The sequence below is a fragment of the Centruroides sculpturatus genome, unplaced genomic scaffold (assembly GCF_000671375.1).
Source record: "Centruroides sculpturatus isolate CEXI.00-Female unplaced genomic scaffold, Cexi_2.0 scaffold232, whole genome shotgun sequence".
In the NCBI taxonomy this organism is placed as follows: domain Eukaryota; kingdom Metazoa; phylum Arthropoda; class Arachnida; order Scorpiones; family Buthidae; genus Centruroides; species Centruroides sculpturatus.
The window spans coordinates 439,627-465,317 of NW_019384487.1; the positions used below are offsets into that span (position 1 = coordinate 439,627).

Sequence of the window (25,691 nt, forward strand, 5' to 3'; positions counted from 1 at the left end):
TAATTAGCTTTTACATACCACAGCTTAGATGAAAAATGCTAAACATGGAGTTTTTTGTTCTTTATTTTGAACATTAAAAGGTCCTTTTTTACATACCCATTCCATTCTATGTCATCCATATCAATTATGGGCAAACCCATGATTAGTATGGATTACATCATTAGCAATTACAGCTTTTCATTGACATCACTTATCATGTCATGAAATTATTATAAAAAAATCTTGAAATTGTTATAAGAGAATCTTTTGAGGATACAAGTAAGCAGTGGCATAGCGTAGTGGAGGCGGCAGGGGTGGCACTTTTTATGGGGTGGCAAAATTACATTTTAAAGGGTGGCAAAATTTCACAATAAATAATAATAATAATATCTTGTAAAAATTTGAACCATTTCATCTTATATATATATATATATTTTGCTTGTATGATTAATACATATACATATACACCTCCAATATCCAATAAATAGAGCTAAGTCATCTACGTTACTTACATTTAGGGAATTCGATACCGGTCCTTATTTCTAATTCCGGGATTTCGGGATTATACTTAGTCAATCCCGGGATCCTGGGATTATTTCGGTATTGAGGATTAATAAAAAATAAGAAAATCTTACAGAAATCAACAAATCAAAATTTAGACAAAAATCAACATATTTTACGGTATACACCTAACTAATTTAATCACTCTAAGTAATCAGACTTAGAGTCAGACTAACCAGACTTAAAAATCACTCAGTCTTCATGTTAAATTTATTCTTTTCTAAGCATCACTGAGATCTCTTTAAACTGACATAAATTGAAAAAACCTTTATGTAACAAACTACGCAAATAAATGTTGAAAATTAACAAAAATCTCTCTTAACATCTACTAAACAGACGACATTCATGTAACAACCTAGTAAGTATTAGTAGTATAGTAAGTTTCTTAGAAAAAAGTATTTAAAAATAATATTATCAGTCACATTTTTCTTAAATATAAAGAAAACTAATCAAATAGGAACATTCTAATTTGAATTGTGAAAATATGATCTGAGAAATAACAACGCATCCAGTGTCTCATCACCAAGTCTGCTTCTCAATTTGTTGCACATATATGCAGCTGCTGAGAAAACGCGTTTAGGTTTGATGGAAGTTGGAGGAATCGTTAGTAAATACTTATAAGCCCGTTCTAGTTATAGCTTCGAGGACACGGGGAGGTTGGAAGAAAACAGTCCGGTCGACACAGATCGGGATTGTAGGAGTAAAGGCTACAATCCCGATTGTTTCGATCATTGTAAGCATGCCTTTCTAAAAATAAACACGTTAATTTTGTAAATTCGGTCTCTGTGTGAGTCTCTCAGCATCCAGCAAACCACTACTCCCAAACGTAAAAAGACTTTCTCGCATCATCCTGACAGATCACGGGCAAGGCGGGGGTCGTAACCTTTTCACCTAAGGTCGACCCCCCTAAGCGAGAGGCGTCGGGTCTATATTAACCACACTGGCAAAACAAGATGGCTGACACATTGACAGGTAAAACGCACTGAGTAGTGCTCTCGACTGCGCCAGAAAATCGATTGGCGCCCGCGAAAATTCAAAAATACAAAAATGAAGTATATTACCAAGTAACCCAGTGAGAACTGCTTGCCTATCATTTTAGTTGAAAATACAAGAAGTTTTATTCCAAGCAAGCATCGCAAGCCCGCTAGGTTAATTTCTGCTGCTTGCTTGGAATAAAATTTCTTGTATTTTATATTAAAATGATAGGCAAGCAATTCTGTTAAAAGCACTGGCACTGAATGTTTCGCTTCATGCAGTCTATTTTGCAACTTTTTTAAAATGATGTCAATCCTGAAAATCTCGGGATTAGGAAAACTTAATTTCGAAAATTTTGGGACTGAAAAGTGGTAGGGATCCCGGGATCCCGATTTTCAAGATCCCGGGATCAAATCCTCTACTTACATTACTCCTACCCAAGTCTCCCTAGTCGCTAACTATAACTGATTTAGAACCGGCGTGCACTGCACATTATTCTTCGCATTGCAAAATGACATGTGCATGCATCAAGAATCTGTTTGAACAAGCCTCACCTGCCCTCCGGGTCAGCGATTTTAAAAAGGTGGCAACACTAGCACAGATTTTTCATTACTTATTCTGTGACAAAACTGAATTTTAGTCTTTTAAATTGAGATACCTAAATAAGGGGATAGCAAAATTTTCCTTTGCCCTGGGCAGCTGACACCCATGCTACGCCACTGCAAGTAAGACAGATCATAGGAAATTTTAAAGAAAATTGGATCACTGTGGGGTAGCCAGGTAATGAGGGATTGGGAACAGACAGCTAGGTTCCCAGAGCAGTAGGTAGTTACCTTAACTGCTTCAGCTATTGGCTGTCAATGCATATATAGGCCTACAGTATTTATCTTTGTTTGAAGACTATTGTTAAGTACACAAGTTGAAATAGTTAACTATAAAATGTTGGAATTCAAAAGTTGTAAAACTTGCATCTTTTTTCAATGTATAAGTTTTTTCCTTATTTTTCAATAAAAGATAAAATATCAAATTTACATCATTCTCTTTGTTGATGAAACTATTGAAGCTATACAGTGGTACTTTGAACAACTCTAACTTCAAACTCTTCAGATTTCGAATGCTAAATTTGATAAAAATTTACTTTGGAGTTTGAACAATACTTCTAAGTTTGAACCACACATACAATGAAAAATGCACTCAAATCATAAACACACATCTGTTGTGCATCCAAGTCTTCTCTTGGTCTCACATTACACTTGTGTATTTTCAGTGCATTTTTTGCTTTATTTTTGATGTGTTTAATTATATATATATTGTGTTTTATTCATTGCTTTTTAACAATTTTTTATGCAAATATTCTCTGTTGACAGTTTTTGGGTGTCCCCATACATTTTGTATCTTTTTGTTCAAAATTTCCTGAACAGAACTTTTTAAACCACATTTGATATGTTTAAAGTTTAGGAGCATCTTTCCCATACATATTATAATTTTTGTACTATTTGTATGGTGTTGATCCTTTCCAAAAGTCAAAGCACGACATACCAGATATGGTTTTTTTGTGTTAATTTATTATTAGGGCATTTAATAGTGTTATTTTTACCTTAAATACCTGTTTTAAGTTCATTAAAATGTGTATTGTTTAGGGTTTGGGTATGGATTAATTCACTTTTAATTATTTCTAATGGGAAGAATTGATTCAGACTTATGATGGTTTGGAGTTTGAACGGTCTCCTGGAATGAATTAAATTTGAATTACAAGGCAATACTGTATTATAACATTAAGATTTAACCTTTTAATGCAGATTTGTTTTATCATATTCAAGTAACCTGTATCACTGTTTTAGGTTGTTGAATATGACATGATTGCTTAGTCTCACTCAGTTATTCTTGTAACAACATGTTTATTATGATTAATATTTGGAATTTCTGTAAAATATTATTTATATTTAAGAGAAATGACAATTTAAACAGCAGTTTAAAATTTTTTATTTAGTGAATAAAGTAATATTCATTATACCAGTATTTTAAAAAACAAACTAAAGCTAACATTTTGTTTAAATTTTTATTTTAAGATTGAGTCAAAGGTGACATCTATAGTACCACAGAATATCTCTATAGTGTCTGCAAAGTCAAACAGTTCAGTCAAAAAAGTAGTGAAAGATCATTCAGTTGAAGGAAATAAAGCTGTTTCATCTGATAATATAGGTTAGTATCTTTGAAAATACATTATTTTGAACCTTAAAAATTTTTACAGGAATAATCGTCTGATTTTAAACTGAAGATATATTAATATTTTTTTAACAAAATTATTTAAAAAGCTACGAAATACAAAAATTAGTTTTTTCATTAACCAGTTTGCATTTGAGTATAAATTTTATATAATTTAAAAATGATAAAATTTACCTTTATAGTACCTTTCATAGTATTTAATTAATAATAACGATAGTTAGAATTGATTAAAAAATAATAGTAATTTAGTATTTCAAATTAATTATTATTTAAAAATATTAATTCAGTTTTTATTTGTCAGTTGTAAAACATCAGAAAGTAATTCATTCCATTTCAAGAAGAGATGATGAACAAAAGCCAGAACCCGTTCGTTTAAACGTTAGAAATACTTTGAAAGGAATTTTATTAAACAGGTATAGATATTTATTTATAATTTATTTATTACATTTTGTATTATAGAAATTTACAAAGTAAAAGTTAATATTCAGAATTCACATGTTCATACATAATTTATTATTATTATTAATTAATAATATACTGTATTGGCCTGAATGTCAGTTGACTCCCAAGTCTGGAATCTATACTTCTTGAAAAATATTAGGACCTAAATATGTCAGCCTTTTATTATTATTTTAATTTGCATTAAAAAATGTTGAAAACTTGAACCATTACCACTGAAACAATACTTCATCACCATGTTCATTCAAACTTTCAATGTCATCATTGTTTTTTTCCTATTTCATTGCCATTGTGATCTTCAGCCTCCTTGAATAGCACATGTTGATAACACAACATATCTTACAGCTCTTTATAAATGTGACTTTATTAACAATTATTCTTAAGTTTACTGTTATTGTAACTTTTACACGAATATGTGGAATTTTTATTATTTTTTTATCTTTACAATTATCAAAATTTGTTGTATCCAATTAAATTTTTTTCTTTTCAAAATTAGTTAGAAATAAAACTTTTTGAATTTTTGTTTACAAATGTTTAGGAATCAATCAGCATAAATAATTTTTTTATTGCTTTCTTAGTAATTTTTACAAATTGCATTTAAATCATATCTATTCAATTGGAAGTTTGTTTTATAGAAAGAAATATTTAAATTGATATCTATATTATAAATGACAAACTATAACTTATTACTTTTTTTTTTTTTTTGNACCTCGTACGTTATTGTTGTTGAAAATTGATGAAATCTGAGTATTCACTAGAGGAAATTGACGTTTCATATGTATTTTGCATTAGTCACGTAACTGTTATTGCTGTTTTCAATGTCAAATATATCATAAAATGGATTGGTTCAGGTGTTGTTTGATAATTTTAGTGCTGTGCTGTGTTTCGATTCACTTATTACTTTTTTTTTTTTTTTGATATTGATAAAAATGAAATTAATAAAGATTATTGAGCATTAAACTTTACAACAAAATAAATTTTACAATAAATTTCCATCAACTTTCCCCTATTTTTTTGACAATCACTCAATTAGTAGAGACTCCTAGGAGTAAAATAAAAGTTACCAAAACTGACTGATTCTGTTAAATATGATAAAAACAGTCATCATAGTTTAGTTGATTGTTTTTGAACAGTTGAGTTCTGATACTTTGCAGTTCTGATACTTTGCAGGCTTGTGCAGATCAAAACTTGGATGGTATTTAGTATTGCTAAACAATGACGTGCTTTAATTTTAGTGTCAGTTTAACTCTGTATAATTTGTATTGCATACAGTTATCAAAATCGAAAAAAAATCTTTAACGGGATTCAAATATAGGTCAAGAGCAATTTTTCTTCCTTTGAAACTGGGGAAAAACATTGACCAATATTCAGGCCAACATGGTATTTTATACAAGTTTTTAGTAGATAAATCTGAGTTGAATGTTAAACAATAAAAATGTATTAAAATTAATTTCTGACTAAAAATTATTATTCATGCCAACATGGTATTTTATACAAGTTTTTAGTAGATAAATCTGAGTTGAATGTTAAACAATAAAAATGTATTAAAATTTTATGATAATAAATCAAGTTTCGTGGGCGCTTACACTTGGGGTGTCAGGGCTAAAGCCCTATTAGCCCCTATGTAAATTTGCTCCTGACTACAGTGATCTGTACTTCTACCCAATCAGTCACTGATATATTGGGTGTGGAAAAAGACCTTCTCAGTTCCTCTCATTATTATTAAACATAACTATTTTAACGGCTTTTTTTTTTCTTTCTATCGGTAACTAAACAGCCGTTTTTAATTGAGCCGACCCTCAGTTTACCATGCACACAATAAGGGTAAACATGTTGACAAGAAATGGAATCCGACAAAGAACGGTACAGATGACATTTCAAATATTATTAGAGTTGTTTGCTTGAATTCGAATTCGGATCGTCGACAGTATAATTATATCGCAGTTTAGAATCTCAGGAACTTCTTTCGTTATTGAAGTTATACCCGAGAGCCTTCGTCTGTCAGAACGTTTTTCTTTTTAATTAATGTTGTGACCTTTGCTTATTAGATGAAGACAACGACGACCAGAAATCATTTCAATATAAGTATTAGACTCAAACCTCTTCATTGAAAGATTTATTAAACTGGGCTATCGCGTTGCTTATAAATGGATTGTGTCAATTGTGATTATGTTTATAATTAACAGACAATTATCGTTAATGAGATTGATCGGTCGGAGCTGCCATGAGATCTAACGACATTATTTCAATAGTACATAATAGTCCGAATTTATCAAAAACAGAAATTTATTAAAATATATGATAATCAGAAATCATGTAAGGTACATGATTATGAAAAATCGTTAAATATTAAACAGCAATACGATTAAATTTAAGTCTAATTCTTTATTGACTTACGTCAATATATCATGTTTCATGCATTTATCGATCATATTTCATAAATTCTTATTTAATAACGAAGAATCTGAAGAAATTGATATTTTATTCCGTTTNTCTAGAATGATTTATTTTAAGAATGAAGTTAAAGATCTAAGATTCTGTAAAATTAAAATAAAGTTTATAATCAAAAGTAGTAAAATTAAAAATAGATGAAAAACTGTTTATATAATAGTAGCAAGAACAAATAGAAACTCAGATTGATAATACAAGCACTATTAATTATGTCATTTATCTCTTAATGCTGCTTGCACAAAATTTTTCATAAAAAATAGAATCAGGAAATAAAGGAGAAGTTATCTGAAAGATTAAATTTATTAAAATATTAAGCTTAAAAAATTGGAAAATTAGATATTATTTTAGTTGTTTTCTGCCATATCTTTTAAAACTTTGTCCATTGTGAAATGTAATTATTCTAATGAAACATATTGATTTATTATTATCATAATTATGTGAAAAATTTTTATATTAAAGTTTGTTTTCTTGTTTACATTTTATTTTATCAGATGCAACAATGCAAATGACATAGATATTTCAGAAGATGAAATTAAAAAGATTACTAATCACATAGAAGAAGAATTGTATAGATCATTTAAAGATACAGGTATCAAATATAAAGCTAAATATAGAAGCCTCATGTTTAACATAAAAGATCCACGGAATCAGGTAAATTTTTACAGTATATTTAATATTTAATGTAATTCTATAATGTGTTTCCTAATGATGAGTTTATTAACTTGAAAACAAAGTTTTTCAGATGGATTTAGTATTGTTGGTTTAGTATACAGATATTGTTTATATATGTGCTTGGATTTCTCTGAGTTATTATTGCACTGCAACATTCATTCAATATGATGATCTAACATTTTTTATTCTTCATATTTTGATAGTTTTGTGATTTTTCACAGTTTGAGTATATGTGAATGTAGTCAGGTCTAAGCAATTGGCCTAAGCGAACTTCAAAGATTATTTGGGACATCCCACATTGGAAGGTGTGTCATATGGATCTCAATGGAAAGTTACCTTGTATTGATATATATTTAAATCTTTAAATATATTTATCATCATCTGTGAGTGAGAGAGTTTACATGATATCTGGGTTAGCAAAGTGGTTGGAAGTGTGAAAGTGAATTGATTATTAGTTGGGAGGTATCCAGATAGTGACTAAGGATCAGTTTTGGTGGGTGGCAACTGATAGATGGTCAACAGTAAATCAACATCTCCCATATCTTGGGTTCACTCTGTTCTAGTAGAATATTACTTGCATTTTTTTTTCTCTCTCCTCTTTCCTTTCATGAGGAACTCTTGTCTGGTGATCACATTGTAGAATAGTCCAAATTTGGAGAGAGAATTATTTTTCCTGCATTGGTGATTTAGTTCTTTATTTTTGCTTATGATATGTGCCATCAGCACATAATCAAAATGTTGATGAGTTGTCTTACATGGAAGTATTTTTTCTTTTTGTAATGGATGTTCCTTGTAGAATGTTAAAGTCAAAAACAAATTATAAAATAGGCAAATATCCCAAACCTCACAGTTTTTATATTTTCATTCATATTTTATGGGATGTTCATATGAAACATAGTTTATCATAATAAAATGCTTCATAATTTTCCTGGTGAATAAATATTGATTATTTGCTAGATAGACCTATTTGGAGTGTACTGTACATATCAGAGTAAATTTGTTAAGGCTTTAACATGTTAATTGCCATCTGATGTGTTGGTGGTAGTACTAATTAGGACCATACAGAACCATACAACTGGTCGACTTCACTATAATCATTGTAGTTTCACTCAAGGTTAAATTATCCTGGCTTCATAAGATGTTTTACATCCTAGTGGTAGCCTCTCGTGCATATCTATAAAGTTGGCTTCGACCACCAGCGGTTGTATGGCTCTGAACGGCCCTAATTACTATGACTGCTGGTGCATCGGATGGCAGTTAATGTGTTAATTAATTTTGTAAATTCATTGTAAATTGTAAAGAGATATATTTGACTTAAATATAAAAATTTTATTTACATTTATATGTTTTGTTATAGGAGGATGGTACCAATTAAGTCACAGCAATGGAATCTTTTCAGAAAATAAAATTTTATTAATATAAATCAGTTAGTACAAACTCATTTTATAATGTGTTTAAAACTTTCTACATATCCTTGAAAATTGTCGTACTCCATATGCAGAATTATTTTGCTGGGTGTGTGATGTTGATTACTGAAAAGCTTGAATGATTTTATCTTGCTATCATGGAATAATTTTCCATGCAGGTATTTTTTGACCATGACTAAAACTTATCTATACAGAAATTTTGCAAAGGGTCCATTGTCTGTAAAAGCAATTCCAAAGAGGTAATTTGAGATTTATTCTTTACTAGTTTTTCAGATCATAGTTAATTCGAGCTGTTTCTGAATTGTTTCACCCATCTTGAAACAATTCTTTAAGGCATTTTCTGGTTTTTACATGCTCCCTGCAGTTTCTTAGAACATTCTTTAGTTTTTTTTACCATGGATAGGTTGAAGTTTTATCTAACTTTTTTGTTTTTATCTTGTAATCATTTGTTTTTATGGGAAACAAATTTGTTTCCCACGAAAACAATGTTGCTATGGGAACAGAAGAACAATGTCAGAAGTAATTATGTCACTTGAAAAGAATGATAGTGATGTATTATTTTTTACAGTAACTAGTGTTATCAAGAATTAAGCCCTGACTTAAATTTACAGCCCTGGTATATAAATTGTTTCTTAATGTTTAAATCTTCATAAGAATAGATCTAATTTATTTTACATTTATATTTGGTAATATTATATTAAGTTATAAATGGAGTATTTAATCAAAAATTTAAAAAAATTTTTAGGGCCTATTTCGAAAGATTGTGAAGGGAATTATTACTGCACATCAGCTAGTCAAAATGACTCCGGAAGAACTGGCATCCAATGAGTTAGCAAAATGGAGAGAACGGGAAAGTAAACACGTAAGTTAAAATTTATTTCTTTTGATACAGCATGAAGTGTTGATACTAGATACTGGACATCACATTAAAATTTATTTTATTTATATTATTTTTATTTAAGGGATGTAGTTTGAATATTTAAACATTTTTTTTTTTTTTTTATAGATGTTAGAAATGATTAAAAGAGAACAGATTGAACAGGCTACAATGACTCCTATAATAAAGAAGACACATAAAGGTGAAGTTGAAGTTGACGAAGATGTTAAGGTATATACATGAATTATTTGGGTCTTACATTTGACATGGTCTTTGTTTATTTTTATTTTGATAATTTGTATTTTTGGAGAATTCTAGTATTAAATCATATTGGAAAGTAAATGCAATTGCATTAAGTAAGATAATAATGTAACCAATATCTGTATGTGTATAACATAGATTTTGAATCAAGCATTCTTGGTAATTCAAAGTTATTATGTAGCATTTGCATTGATTGAAAAACTGGAATAGCATTATGCTTTAGAAAGATTGCTTATTAAACAGAAGAAAATAAAAATTAATGGATTTTTTTGTAAAAAGCTGGCATTATTCTTTATTGTATTACTTCCAAATTTGACCTTTCATTGATTCAAATACCCTTAGTAATAGTTAATTTGAATTCTCAACAGAGCATTACATTAAAAACTATTAAGTATGTCTTTTTATTATTATTATTCAGATTCCTGATCAGAAACAGTTAAAACAAATGGCAGAAGAAATTAATGAACCTTTACCAGACACTACTGATAAACATCGCTCTCATTTATTTGATCTTAACTGCAAGATCTGTACAGGGAAAATGGCTCCACCAATTGAAGAAATGCCGTTAAAAAAGGTTCGCATAGCACATGCAATATCTAAAGAATTTGCTTCAGGTGAAGAAGGAACAAGTCCAGATAATGAGGCAGCTGTTTCCAAGAAAACTGCCAGCAAGGTTGAAGAATCTAACACAGATGATTCTGTTGATCAAGAAGTCAGTTCAACATTAAGGTGGTATATTTTCAGTATACTTTAACTGAATATAATATATTGATTAATTAATAAATATTAATATTGAGTAAATTGAATTATTATTCAAACATTATAGACTAATAATACTCCACTTTATTTTAATTTTCATCTATTCTAATTGATTTTTAAACTTTGAAAGAAATACAGTAGAACTATGTTCCTGGAATTAGCATTTTTCTGCAATTTATGTCATATTTTTTCAGTTCCAAATTTTTCTCTATAATTTATATATAAATTACATTTTTTTGATGAATCTGTAATTTTTAAAATGATATTTTCAAAAAGAAGAAATAGAATAAAATAAATTTTTACTAGTTTAGATGATATTGCTGGTCCTAATCTGCCATTTTTTACAGTTTTAATAGTGCTAGGATGCAACTTTTGAAATCCCAAATACTTTTCAAGTAGCTTCACCTACATCAGTTACTATTGGTGGCTGGTCAGGAATCTGTTTAGTGTAGCAGCTAATTTTCTGAATACATTGCTTTCTGAACATTTAACAAATATCCTTACCTTTAGTAATTATTGGAAGATTGGGAAACTATGAGGGCATTTTTCTAAAGCTCCAATGGTCCATAAAACGAATACAAGTGCAAATAACAAAATGAATTTATTACCAAAAGTTAGGTACAAACATGGTTACTCTTTGACATAATCACCATGAAGATTGAGGAATTTGTCATATCTGTGGATGAGCTTTCCCATCTCCTTGTCAGAATGTTGCTGCCAATGAATTGAGATGGCATTAACAATGTTGTTTTGAAGATCGTCATTAGTCTCAAACCTCTGCCCTGCTAGCCACATTTTCAGTTCAGGAAAGAGGTGAAAGTTTTCACCACCTGTAAGCACCCAGCATATAGCTCCAATTTAGCACCGAGTAATTTCCTTGAAAAAAAAACCAGCCTATGTATATGATAGGAAAGTTAGGTTTAAATAATAAATAATGGGACAAGGATCTTATTTCTTAGCTGTAAGTTGTAATAATTGAAAAATAAAATATAAGGATAATGAAATTATATATATACAGTCGACCCCCCTATAAGATAGAGATACGTTCCATTCTCTAGGAATCCGATTTCTTACGAATCCTTCCAATCACAACCCGACACGTATCAAGTTTACGGACTACGGCTGTTTGAAAGATTTTCTTCCATAAAATTAATCGATTCTAGACTAATCCGACTCAACATTTCCAAAATACGTATANTTATAAATTTCAGTGGATTTTAAATTTTATATGACTATTCTTCGAAACATCAATAAACTTTCTAAACTTTCTATAAATTGTTTATCATTATATTACATTATATTTTTATTTAGGCTATATTACGAGGATTTTATTTTAAATATATTAATATATGATTAGTTTAAAATTCATGAAATTATAAGTATAGAGACTTTAAATTTTAATTCTCATTATTAAGCTTAATCTATTAGAAAATCAGTACAAAATTACTTATAAACTTCATTTATAGCAGCCGCTAATTATAGTTTTGTAATTAAATGCATAAAACTCTGTCGTATCGTTAACCAGAAGTCATCGAACAAATTTTAATTGATCATTAATGTAAATTATTGAGCTGTTAATGCTTGAGAATTTAGAGAAAAGCCTTATCATTGACTCTATATTTTAATAAAAATCAATAGTTAATTATTTTATTAATTAAAATTAAACTTACATTTATTTATTTTTTAAAAAATGTTACAATTTTTCGTTATATGTTTTAGAAATTAAGGCAAAAATTCACTAAAAATAAATACGTCTAAATTAGTTTTCTTTTTTTAAAAAATTACAGTAAATATTCTTAGATTACTCGTTAATTTCATCCAAGATCAACGCAGTTATGTTTTTTTTTTTCATATTTAAGACGTTTTTAACCAGCAAATTAATTTTTAGAAAAGTAACGTATATCCTGTAGTACGGCATATTTTAAATGAAAAGTAATCAGATATGTTCCTTCAACTAATTAAATTTATCGACTTATACATTATATTTTCATTTTTCATAAAATCATAGCAAAATAAATTATTTCTCTGACAGAAAATATAGACAATCTACTACTATACATTATATTTTCATTTATCATAAAATCATAGCAAAATAAATTATTTCTCTGACAGAAAATATAGACAATCTATTGATATTGAGAAGATTAAAGGTTTCAAATTTAGGCCATGTGACGAGAATTAAATGTCCAAGAAAGTCAAAAACAAATTTTCATGTACTCTTTTTAATTTATTTGGTCATAACATTTATTTCCATCTGGGAATTCACCACTAGATTATTTGAATCTTAGTCATTATTTTTCTATTTATGAAAATGAATACTAATTTTAACCGTTATTTAATTTCTATTTATGAAAACAAATTGTAAGCAGAAATGTCATATTTATTTATAAATAATATTTATGTCACTTTGTCTGAACTATTATTATTTTAATTAAATTATACAATTAATTTATTCAATATGTATATACTATCCATATGCTTAAATTCTATATATAATTTTAAACTTAATCATATTTTTGATTAAAGGTAGATTTGCATAAGATGAAATATGCATACATAGTAAAAACTGCTTATTTTAATAATGGAAATTGTTTTAAGTTATTTAATGTTATCAAAATTGTCATGTTTTAAAACATACATATACAATCTAAGCTTATATATGGAGGTGCCACACAAAAGCAAACAAATCCACAAAAAATCAAAGTTGAATTTATAATTGATTTTTTTTCTTCAGCCATATTCCTATCTACTGTTATAATCAGTTTCATTCAAAAAAATATGCATGGAACGCTTTTTGAGCTTTGAAAATTGACAAAAAGAACATCTCTTTACATGTGTTCCAAGCAGAACAAAACATATCCATTTCAGTCTGCCCCAGCCAATGAGTTATGATTGAGTCACCTGACTTCCAGAATGCAACAGGTGGTTTTGTTTTTGTTGTGTCATTTTGTTGTTCTGTTGGAACAGAGATTTTGATATTAAAATGTTGTTTATTAGTACACATTTTATTATACAGTGTATTTCAGTGTTATAATTGAGCGAAAACAGATGAAGATGGTTTGATAAGTGTAGAAGAAGGCAATGTTGGATCTAGAAAGAAACCTAAAACTGTTGGAGTATGGGCAAAGAAGAAAATACAAAATTACAGTGCTATCTTTGGGATGAGATTTGAGGAGCCAGTCGAGCAACTACCTGTAGGGCACCCTCTGTCAGCTGCCAAGAAAAAAGACATTGGATCAATTTAAAATGATGAAAGTTTTTCATGGTATAAACAAGTGTTACGAAACAGAATTAAACTTGAAGCAGATGACCTGGAAAAAGAAGAAAATAATGGGAACCTGTGTGTGATTGTTTGGGAGAAGTCATTTATTGTTCATCCCTATTTTGTAAAATGCCATGTTTTTTTGATAAGTCAAAGTAGTAGCCTAAAATGAAAAAGAATATAGTGGCCAGGCAAAAGGAAACATATCCTAACATAGTTCATGCAAAAAAAAAAAAACATATCCACCCTGTCCAAGCAAAAAGAAACATGTCCGTATTTTAATGTCATATAATTAAATACTAACTATATTCCTATCAAAAGCTGCCTTCAAATATTGATGTTAGATACAAAATGAAAAAAATAATACATTTTTACAGATGTGAAGTGTAAAATAAATTCAATAATAGCTTTTTGCATTTTTCCAACAATTGTTTAGAGTGGACTTGTTTGTTTTTGCATGGCACCTCCACATATAAAAAGATCATTAAGTTGGTATAAATTCATGTCATTGCATAAAAATGCTTGATTAATAACTGACCTTAAAACAGCAGACAAACTAAATTGAATGAATTACAATTACTATTAATAAATCTTCAAAATATAAAGTTTTAAATTGTTTTAGAATGTTCTATTAACTACTTTTTGAGTAAATAAAAACAAAATTTCTATTAATTAAAAACTCATTTAACAAATTTACTTAACACCACTTAATATTATCCATTATATTATTCACTATCTTCCTTATGTAATTCAGTTCATTTACAGTGTCAAGCATACTAGTACAATGCATAAAAGCCCTCCTTCTTTAGGATCTGAAAGTAGAAAGCCTCTGTGACCTCCTTATATGGGGGAGGTTTACAGATATATATATATATGGATATATGGAACAAAAATATGGTGGTAGATTGGTTTCTGATATATGTTGGTACAGATATTACCTTATCAAACATTAATTTAAGGTTTTGAGTTTTATCTTTATGCTTCTTCTCTAGTTCTTCTGTGTGGTTTAGTTACAAACTTATTTGGGATTTCAAAAGTTGCTGTTGAGTGAAATTTTTCTGCACATTTGTGTCTTTTGGTGCTTTTGGTCATCCTCCTTTCAAATAGTTTACTGTCTTTTTAAATACTATATTTGACTTTTTTATTATTTCTCTAACTTACAAAACTTTTCATAGAGTTAAAGATAGTATATAGTATCTTGAGTAAAAACAAAATGTATTATGCATATATTATACGTTTGTTTAATTTATGCTTTTTTAGAGATTACCTGGAAAGTGTAAATAAGGGGTTGGACTGTATCTAGAAAATTATTTAATTGGGAAAAAATATTTTCAATTAAATAATTTTTAATGTATTATAATATAACATTCTTGAAACTGTGTCGGTATTTTTTCCTTTGTTCAAACACTATATAGTGCAATCACTTGAATAAAAGTTAATGATGAAAAATGCCAAGTGGTTGAGTGATTACACTATATAGTGTTTGAACAAAGGAAATACTATAATATAATTAGAGATAATTTTAAGCTATTAAAGTTCTACAAAAACAAGTTTGAAATATCTTCAAATAAATTGTTTAATTAGTTTATTAAATTATAATATATGTTTTGTTAAATACCATTAAAGAAAATTCTTCATTAATTTCATGGATTTAAATATTTTGTAATAAAAATTTCATTAATTTTAGATCACCAGACTCAACTGTTGCATCTTACTTTATTTCAACATCTACACAAAACAATAAGACTTATCCTTCTGTATGGAGAGGTTTTATCGCTATGCAGGATGTTTCAAAATTTGTAACTACAGCATATAAAGTATCTGGTACAACAGATTATTTAGAACAGGTATTGTTAATTTTTTACATTTTCAAATAAACTGATAAAAAAATAAAACTTTTAAATAATTACAGATAGTTATATAGTTATAATATATATATAACAAACAAACATATATCCTCATTTATATATATATATAAATGAGAATATATGTTTGTTTGTTCGCATACACTCCTAGGCTGTTTGACCAATTACTATGAAACTCTACAATTACATTTACAGGCTACCTCCCCCTATAACACTGTTGATAATTCCATTTTTATATGAATTCCATGTTGTACGAGTCACTTAGATTTTACAAGTATGTGAGTCGTTCACAGCCCAGCACACGTATTTGTAAAATCTAAGTGACTCGTACAACATGGAATTCATATAAAACGAATAATCAACAGTGTTATAGGGGGGTTGACTGTTATTCATCACACCCCAAAATATATATTGAATTTCTGTAAATCAATTTATTTCTATCTACATTAGATTTGCTAATTTATGCATAGCACCATCTATTAGCAAAATAATAAAGTAAATATAATTCTTATAAAAAGAGATATAATTTAAAAAAAAAAAAAACATATATTACATTCACTTAATTACTGCAACAATGATATAGTACAAAATAGACGTGCTATATTGTTACTGTGACAGGTTGCATATATTAATATCATTTGCCACTCAGAATTTTTCATTTCTGAGTGGTATTTTCTTTAATTCTAATAATAATCCTCCAGTAGCTGAGTGGATAAAACCACCAAACAATGGTAGTTACTTTGTCATGGATTTGGGCAAGACCAACGAGCCATATGCAATTTTCTGGATTTTCTTCTTGTTAGTAACATCTAAATAGAGTCCAGCTTTACATAAAAGTCTTCTGAAGATGCATTTTCTTTGACAGATTGCTCATGTGCTGTGTTACCATAACCAAATAAACCAAACTCTAATGAGTGAATATTTATTGTGACATTGTCACAATGCCTGACAGCAATTTTTTGTCACAGTATTCTCAATTCTTTTAGTGGTGGTCTTTTCCCCTGTATATCATACTATTGCTGTTAGCAATAGAGTTGTTCCAGTCATCTATTTAATTCCATTCAGGGAAAATTTTGAATTGATGTTACTTCTGTTCATAACTGGAATTTCATATATAGTTAAACTGGGCCTACTTCCTACTTCTCCAAGCTTTCCACATTTGGTCATGAATTTCATCTATCTAACATTTTTATCGAGAGTAAGGAAGGACAGACAGAGGGACAACGGTAGAAATTTATAGGTCTACAACTTTTTCAAATTGCAACCCAGTCATTTTTCTATAAATGCAATATTTACAAGAACATACTTCCCACATAGTTTATACAATTTCTTGCCAAACATTTTGTTATCACATAAAATCAATTATTCTCACATTTTACAAGATTTTTTTTTATTTAAACAAGTGTTATATGAAGTCTTTTGGACTTTAAGGTTAGCAACTTTGATCATGTGTGGGCATCACAACTTAGCCAACACAGATCACTTTTCAAATATTAATAGTAGACCATTTTCTCATCTTGGAGGTGGTCAACTATTACTTTTGGTTGAATTTATTTCAATACCTTACTGCAACACTCCTGTCTTCTTATTGGACCCAGTGGTATGGTGGCATTCAAATAGGAAAATTACATAATATGAGGTCACCAGCTTACACAAATTATGATTTAAGTGGTTTTTGAGGGTGCTGAGTTTAAATATTTGGTCCATTTTTTGCAAAATTTGATTTGTTAGAAATTTGATATTAAGCTGTAAATGGTAGTTGCTTAGAGTTAACATTAGGAAAAAACATAATATCTTAAATTTTTAAAATATCACATTTTCATTTGGAGTCAACTTGACCAATGAAATTGTGCCATTTTGTACCATCCAAGTATCATGATAAACATGACAATGGTAGGCTAAAATAACCAAACTCTTTATATGTTTTTTATTTTAATGTTTGTTATATTGTAGTATTTGATTTATATAACTACAAAGATTGTCTTACATAAAGGTTTCTCACACTGAGTGGCCAATTTAACACATTTGAAATTAAAGTTTTTTATTCCTCTATTGTACACAATTTACAGAATTTTTAAAATGTGTTAGATTGGGCACTTGGTGTCATAAACTCTTACATAAGATAACCTTTGTAGATATAAATCAAATACCATAATATAATATAATAGAAGGGTTAGAAGTATGAAATAATCTAATAATCTTAATCTTTGCTCTTGTTATATTTTGCCCAAGCAACCTCATAAGATAACCTTTGTAGATATAAATCAAATACCATAATATAATATAATAGAAGGGTTAGAAGTATGAAATAATCTAATGATCTTACTCTTTGCTTTTGTTATATTTTGCCCAAGCAACACCAGACTCATCTGCTAGTATAGTAATATAATGTATAAGTAATCTGTAATGTATAAGTAATTATTATAAAAATGATAAAAAATCTATGGTTTGTAGAATATGAAAGTATTAATCTTTACTTGACTAATTGTTTTCATTAATGCTTATATTTTCAGTAATTATACAGAAAAACAATAATTTATTATGTTCTTGTATGTTTGTACATGCATTTATTATTATTATTATTATTATTATTACTACTACTATATGAATTATTATGAAAAATTATAGAAATAATAAGCCAAACAATTACCAGATTAAATCAGGCTAGTTTCTTGCAATTATTTTCAATTAATTTCTAAATAATTTGTCACTAGAAGGAGGCATTAGGTGCCATCTCTTATTAATTTTAATAATTAAAATTAAAATTAAATAATTTAGGAAGTTATGGAAGAAAAGAATTGGCCTGGACTGGGACTCAAATTTGCAACACTCATTATAGAAATAAATATATCAACTGTATCATTCTAACATAAATTTTTGTAATTAAAAAAATTTACATTAAAAAATTTTAATGATAATTTTATATTTTTACAGTATATTCCAGATAGTATTCAAGTTTGTGGTAGAATTGTTCCTGATCAAGTGTGGGATTATCTTACTAAAATTAAACAATCTGTAAATAAGGTTGGTAATAAATAAAATATATTTTATCATTTATACTAAATTCAGAAGAAAAAATGGTTTTATTTTAAGTCAGTTTTTGAATCAAATTCTTAAAATAAGTTTTAATCAGTTTATGATGAAAAATTTTTGAAAATATGAACTTTTTGAGGCATATAATTTGAATGGAAAGCAAATAAAATTGTAATTAAGCTTATAAATATCATGATATTTTATTATAAATTTTTGAGAATGTTAATTTATAAAACATTCTGATAAATGCTATTTTTGAATTATACAAATGGGAATTTATCATCATATATAATAGAATATCAATAATAATTATATTAGTAATTTTGATTATGTAATTTACATATTGATGTTAACATAAATTTATTAAAAACATCTTTGAATAATAATACCATAACACCACTTCATGCACTTGTAACATATGTTTAGGTAATTGAATTTTTTTAACATTATACAGTTGTAATTTTATTAAGATGATGATATTTTAAGGAAAATACATTAATAATTCTTTAGTAAAAGGTTAATTTCCAATCTATGAAAGAAATTATCCAATTCTTCAGTAATAACAACAACAAACCATACTACAGTTACTTGATTAATTTGATGATCAATTTAAATTAAAAAAAAAATTATATATATATATATATATGTAAAGAGAAAAATCTCTCTTTCAATTAATTAAATTAAAAAACAACTTTATCCACGCGTCGCGCTGTCATCGACATAAGAAAAAACAATATGGCGTAATTGATACATGGTGAAGCGGGAAAAGATAAATAATAATAAAAAATTGATATAGTGAGGAATAAACTTTAAATGTCGTTTCTTTGTTTACAGGTGAGAATGTCTATTACATTTCAGAAGTGTTATTTTGGTAATGTAACTTTAAAACTAATAAAATAAAAAAACTTTGTTTACAGAGCAACACATCATGGTTTATTTCATTTGTCGAATCATTCCTTTTTTGGAAAAATTAAAAACCTTATATATATATACACAAACTGTGTTTCTTAATAAATTTTCTTGAAAGATAAGGTGTACCACCATTATATTAATAAAATTTTAACCAATAGTTTTTAAATTATATTTAGACTAGCTGTTACCTGTGACTTTGCCTGTGGAGGTTTTGCAAGCGAACCCCATTTATATTCAGTATTTCAACAACTATAGTAATTGTTATATAACACCTAACGCTGAGAATGATGAGAATTGCTGAGAATCAAATGAACTATTTTCAATTTGATCAATTTTCTGGAACGTTTACAATCGTTCTATAATCGAACCAATATGCAATAACAAATTCAAATTTAAAACAGTTCAAACATTTGGTTAAAAAATCGAAATACATAAAAATATTTATAACAATGTCTGAATTGTTATCAATTTACTGTAATCACCTAAGTACTTAATGAAGACTAAACGTTGTTGAAAAGAAAAAATTGCATCTAAAATAGTACAGTAGAAGCCGTTTTTCCAGTTAAGCCTTAATGCTCTCCCTCTCCCCCTTGGGGAATTTCGAAAAATTCCTTCTTAGTGTGCGTTTCCATGACTTACCCTATCCGTGTTCCAAATTTTACCTCTTTAGGTTCAGTGATTTGTTCTGGGCTATGATGAATCAGTGATTCAGTCAGTCAGGACAAGTAATTTTATATATTTAGATTAAATGTTTTGAATTTTTTTGTAGTAGATTCAGAACATAGTATAATAAAATATAAGAAAACAAGAAAAAAAAATTAGATATGGTAAATTATAAAGTTTCTTGTGATGGAAGAAAATAAATTAGATAAGCAAATTGGTATAAGTATTTTAAAATCAGATTTAATATAGTATATTTTTTATGTTGAATATACAAGGTCTGTTCAAAAAGTATCGGACCTTTGGTCGGCAAAAATAAATTTATTGACTTTGAGGTACAAAACCCTAATCCCCTTCAAAGTAGTCTCCTTGGTAATGTATACACTTCTCCCAGCGTTCCTGCCATTGCTGGAAACACTGCTGGAACGCATCTTTTGGAATGGTTATCAGCCGGTCCGTCGCATTTCGCATGATATCTTCTCTTGACTAAATTTGGGTTCCTTTTAGCGGCATTTTCAGCTTGAGAAATAGCCAAAGGTCACACGGAGCCATGTGGAGAGAGTACGGAGCGTGACGAACCACAGGAGTATTGTGTTTGGCGACGAAAGCCCGAATCAGATGCGCAGAATGGGCGGATGCGTTATCACGATGGAGCTGCCAAGTTTTGATCGACCACAGATCCGGTCGTTTGCGTCGCACTGTATCGGAAAGACGACGAAGGACCTCCTGGTAGTACTCCTTTGCGATGGTTTGGCCTTGTGGTGCGTACTCACGACACACCACCCCACGAGAGTCGAAAAAACTGTCAACATGACCTTTGATATTGCTGCGGACCTGCCGCGCTTTTTTTGGCCTCGAGGATCGTCCCCGAAAGCCTGCTGAATCTTGCGAATGGTTTACACTCGGGTATCGCCAAGGTTTTTGGCAAAATTTGATGTAATATCGCTGCTCACGTTGTTCAGTCATTTTCCAGCTTAGTGAAATCCGACGAGAGCGCACTACATGACCTCACTCATACGCTGATTGCCAACGACTGACGCTTTCTGCAGGCGGGAAAAAATTCAGGGCTGTGCATGACTGTCCCCTCCACAACTCCACCGAAGGAGGCCTCTCTCGCATCATTGGTTTACGCGGAAAAAAATAAGGTCCGATACTTTTTGAACAGACCTTGTATGGTGACACTTGTAAATCTGATGATGATCTTTCTTATTTTATGTAAATAAATTATAGGGTAAATGCAGATTTTTTTATTTATTTTTTGACATTTTTATTTACATTGTAGTTCCTATTATAGAAGGTATTATATTTCAGAATACTTCAGATAATCAAAAACTTGAATAACACAGAATGTTTGTATAAAATAATTGATAAAATGCAAGAATATTGTTATACAGTAGAGCGTCGGTTATCTGAAACATCAGCTAACCAAAAGCATTCCAGTCGACAAATTTAAATTTGTGCTAGTGCTGTGGTGCTGCAATCTTTGGCTATATCTTGGGCTACTCCAATATTTTTTTTTGTTGTTGTGTGTGTTTTAGCTGGCAGCACTGGCACTTTTGTGTAGTGTTTTTCTGAGGACTGTGTATCGTGCTGAATCGAACGTTTTTGATACTAGATTAACTTCTAAAGTATAATTTTTTTTTGTTTTTATATTCTTCTATATATTTATTGTGTTTGTAAGAAATAAAGATATAATTTTTAACGATACAATAGCCACGATTATTATTTTAAAAAGTTTACGTTAGGCTTAATTAACATCAACAAAAATTCAATGTGAAGCGACATGCAATGGAGAAAAATTTCAACACGGGATAGGTTAATATATTTTTTTGTACATAATCAGTTATCCGAACAACCTCAGTTTCCAATTGATTCGGATAAACGACGCTCTACTGTAATCACCATAAATGTTTGATTTTATAACTGAAAAAGAAATTTTATTTATAAAATTTTTAATCTTAATATTGTTTAATCTTTTTAAAATTTACAGAATATTGTCAGGTTAGTAACTTTTCTTGACAGTATCTTTTTAAAACTTCAAAACCCCATTTTGAGTACTGTACACTGCACAGCCAAGATATATAAAATGAACTGTATTGTACTGCATTTGCTTATCTTTGTTGATAGATTACTTTTGCATATTTTACTTTGCATAATGCAGAACTTTGTTAAATAGGTCTTGGGTAATTGGGACTCTACTATATATACTTTGAATATTCTGTTTTAATGACAAAAATTTTTCAATGTTAATATAATTTATAAATGTGTATACATACAAATACAGGCAAAAAGCTTATAATAATAAATAATTACAGGAAATCATCATAATACGTTTTCAACCAGCAAATGACGAGGAAAGAATAGCTTATGGAAAATTTTATTCCTATTTGAATAGTAGAAAACGTTATGGTGTTGTTGGTAATTGCTCTCGCATGATCAAAGATTTCTATATAATTCCTCTAGCATCCCACACACCTGTACCAACTGTACTAATGCCATTTAAAGGACCTGGTAAGTTTAATTTAATGATATATACTGAAATAGTTTATACAAAATAACAAAATTAAATATATTATTGTTGTTATAGGTTTAGATTCATCAAGACCACATTTGTTGTTAGGTGTAATTGTTTGTCACACTACCAAACCTCGTGTTCAATCACATACAGTGTAAGTTTTTAGTAATTCTTAAGAAAAAAAATTAATATTTTTTAGTTTTATTAATATATAATATATGTTTTTATATAAATTTCAGCATTATGAATAACTTTTATATTAACTTAATGCAAAAATAAAATACATAACTGTTATTTTATATGTTTAATTATCAAATTTGTTTTGTAGTTAACATTTCCTATATTTTTAATTACAAAAATTAATATATCTTTCCTAAATATCTCATTAAGTAGTAATAGGCATTTCAGTTTACTGCTTAAATTAAATTGTAATTATGATTTATGCAATGGTGCATTAAAACAATCAATGGATAATGATTAATAACAGTTGTGTCCACCTTTTCAATGTTTACAGAATTCATTTTATTAAATTGATTCTCATCAAATTTCTGTTAATGAAAATCATTTTTAAGTAAAAGAATTAAATACAGTAGAACATCGATTATCCGTCCCCCAATCAACCGTCACATCGGTTAACCGACTGCGTTCTAGTCGGAAAATTCAAAAGTCCACTAGAGATGTGGCGCTACAATATTTGGCTATGTCTTGGATACTTTAATATTATTTTTGTTAAATTTTTGCGTGTTTTAGCTGGCAACACTGGCTCAACCATGAAAGAGAGGCCGGTATTTAAACGAGGCTTAATTTTTTAATTATGAGTGGTTGTTCGTTTTGTGTGGATTTTTCTCAGGACTGTGTGTCTTGTTGAATCGGAATCCATTTTCATCGGCGATATAAATTTTGAATCTGTGAATTTCACACTTGTAACAGATCGTGCTGAAGTTGTTGTACCATTCACAATGGCGACTAAATATAAATGCGTTGTTCTCAGTGTTTCTGATAAACTTAAAATAATAGATTAGTTGAAAATAGGTGCTAGTGGATCAAGCTTAGCTTGAGAATATGGAGTTGGAAAAACCACAATAACAGACATTAAAAAGAACAGTGATGCCAGTAAAAAATTTGCAAGTGTACTTGACAGTGAGGATGGAAGCTTGCATAGAAAAACGATGAAAATGGCAGAAAACAAGGATTTGGACTGCAGTTTACACTTGGTTCATGCAGATACGTAGCCAAGGACAACCAATAAGTAGCCCTTTGATTTGTAAAAAAACTCTTGAAATGAACAAGAAACTAGGGGGTAATGCTGATTTTCAAGCGAGTACTGGCTGGCTTATGCATTTCAAATCTATGCATGGAATTAGGGAATTGGACATCCAGGGTGAAAAATTGTTGGCTGATACTGAATCAGCTGAACATTTGAAAAAGTCTTTTAAAAGCATAATTGATAAGGATGGTTACAAAAAAACCACTGTCTACAATGCGGATGAAACTGGTTTGTACTGGAAGAAAATGCCAACAAAAACCCTAGTTTCTAAGAATGAAATGTCAGCACCTGGTTTTAAGGCAAGCAAATCACGCATTACTGTTATGGTATGCGGAAATGTTACTGGAACGCACAGGCTACCTTTGCTAATCGTAGGACAGTCTAAAAATCCACAGTGCTTTAAGGGAATAAAAAAATTGCCGGTCATCTACAAAATCGAAAGAATTCATGGATGGATATAAGCATTTTTATAGAATGGTATGACACTGTATTTATCCTTGAAGTCAAAATCATCAGCTTAGAACTGGAAATACTGGAAATGTTTTGTTGTTGATTGATAATGACCCAAGTCATCCCTCAAACATTTCACTGGAAAGAGAAAACGGAAAGTTTAAAGTTGTTTACCTGCCTCCCAATGTTACTTCAGTCCTCCAACCGATGGACCAAGGAGTCATTGAAAGCTTCAAACGATATTACAGAAAGGCATTACTGTGTATGGTAATGCTTGGAGATGAATGTGAAAAAACAATTCAGCAAGTGTATGCTGAAATTAACTTGAAGGATTCTATGTACATGGCAGCAGATGCTTGGGCTACTGTCAAGGACACTACACTAGTAACAGATTGGAATAAGCTCCTACCATGAGATGAGTTTATCACAGCACCTGAAGAACCACCAAACAGCCAATTTGTATCACATCTGTGTGGGCTGATTAAAGAATGTTATGGATTTGAAGAATGTGACAATGAAAACATTCAAAACTGGCTTGAATGCCGATGACCCTGATTATCAAATATTGTCGGATGATGAAATAATTACTGGTGTCATCAACAACCAAGACTCTTGCGACAATGAGGAAGAACCTAGTGACAACAACCATGCTGAAAAAGGACCATCCAGTAAGGAAGCTTTTCATGGCCTTGAGACAGCTATGAAGTGGTTAGAACAGCAGGAAGAATGTGACGCTATCCAATTGCTGTTTTTAAAACGTGTGCAAGATTTAGTGGCAAAAACTAGTGTCAGCTGTGAAGCAAAAGAAAATTTTGGACTTCTTTTTCTAATTTATAAGCCTACTTTATGTAAAATATGTAACCCGAATACTGTATATATATTTTTTTGTTTTATATTTTTCAATGTACAGTACCGTATTTATTTTGTGCAAAATATAGAAATAATTTTTAACAATGCAATAGCAATAATTATTATTTAAAAAACAATTTTGTTAGGCTTAACATTGAGGAAAATTCAACGTGAAGTAGGTTAATAGCGATATACAGTGAGTGATCGGTTAACGAACAGATCGGATAACGA

At 29.4% G+C, this 25,691-nt stretch overlaps 1 protein-coding gene and 1 pseudogene across 1 annotated transcript in view; both read left to right on the forward strand.

Annotated features, from left to right (window-relative positions):
• LOC111621629 (death-inducer obliterator 1-like) overlaps positions 1-25,691 on the forward strand; it is a 41,509-nt gene that overhangs the window by 10,209 nt on the left and 5,609 nt on the right. Inside the window, exons 6-15 of the mRNA XM_023363838.1 lie at positions 3,585-3,717; positions 4,043-4,154; positions 7,143-7,302; positions 9,496-9,612; positions 9,757-9,858; positions 10,307-10,617; positions 15,597-15,756; positions 18,709-18,798; positions 22,695-22,890; positions 22,967-23,048. Coding sequence (XP_023219606.1) covers positions 3,585-3,717; positions 4,043-4,154; positions 7,143-7,302; positions 9,496-9,612; positions 9,757-9,858; positions 10,307-10,617; positions 15,597-15,756; positions 18,709-18,798; positions 22,695-22,890; positions 22,967-23,048 — 1,463 coding nt within the window. The remainder of the gene's footprint in view (positions 1-3,584; positions 3,718-4,042; positions 4,155-7,142; positions 7,303-9,495; positions 9,613-9,756; positions 9,859-10,306; positions 10,618-15,596; positions 15,757-18,708; positions 18,799-22,694; positions 22,891-22,966; positions 23,049-25,691) is intronic.
• On the forward strand, positions 23,240-24,858 carry LOC111621630 (annotated as a pseudogene).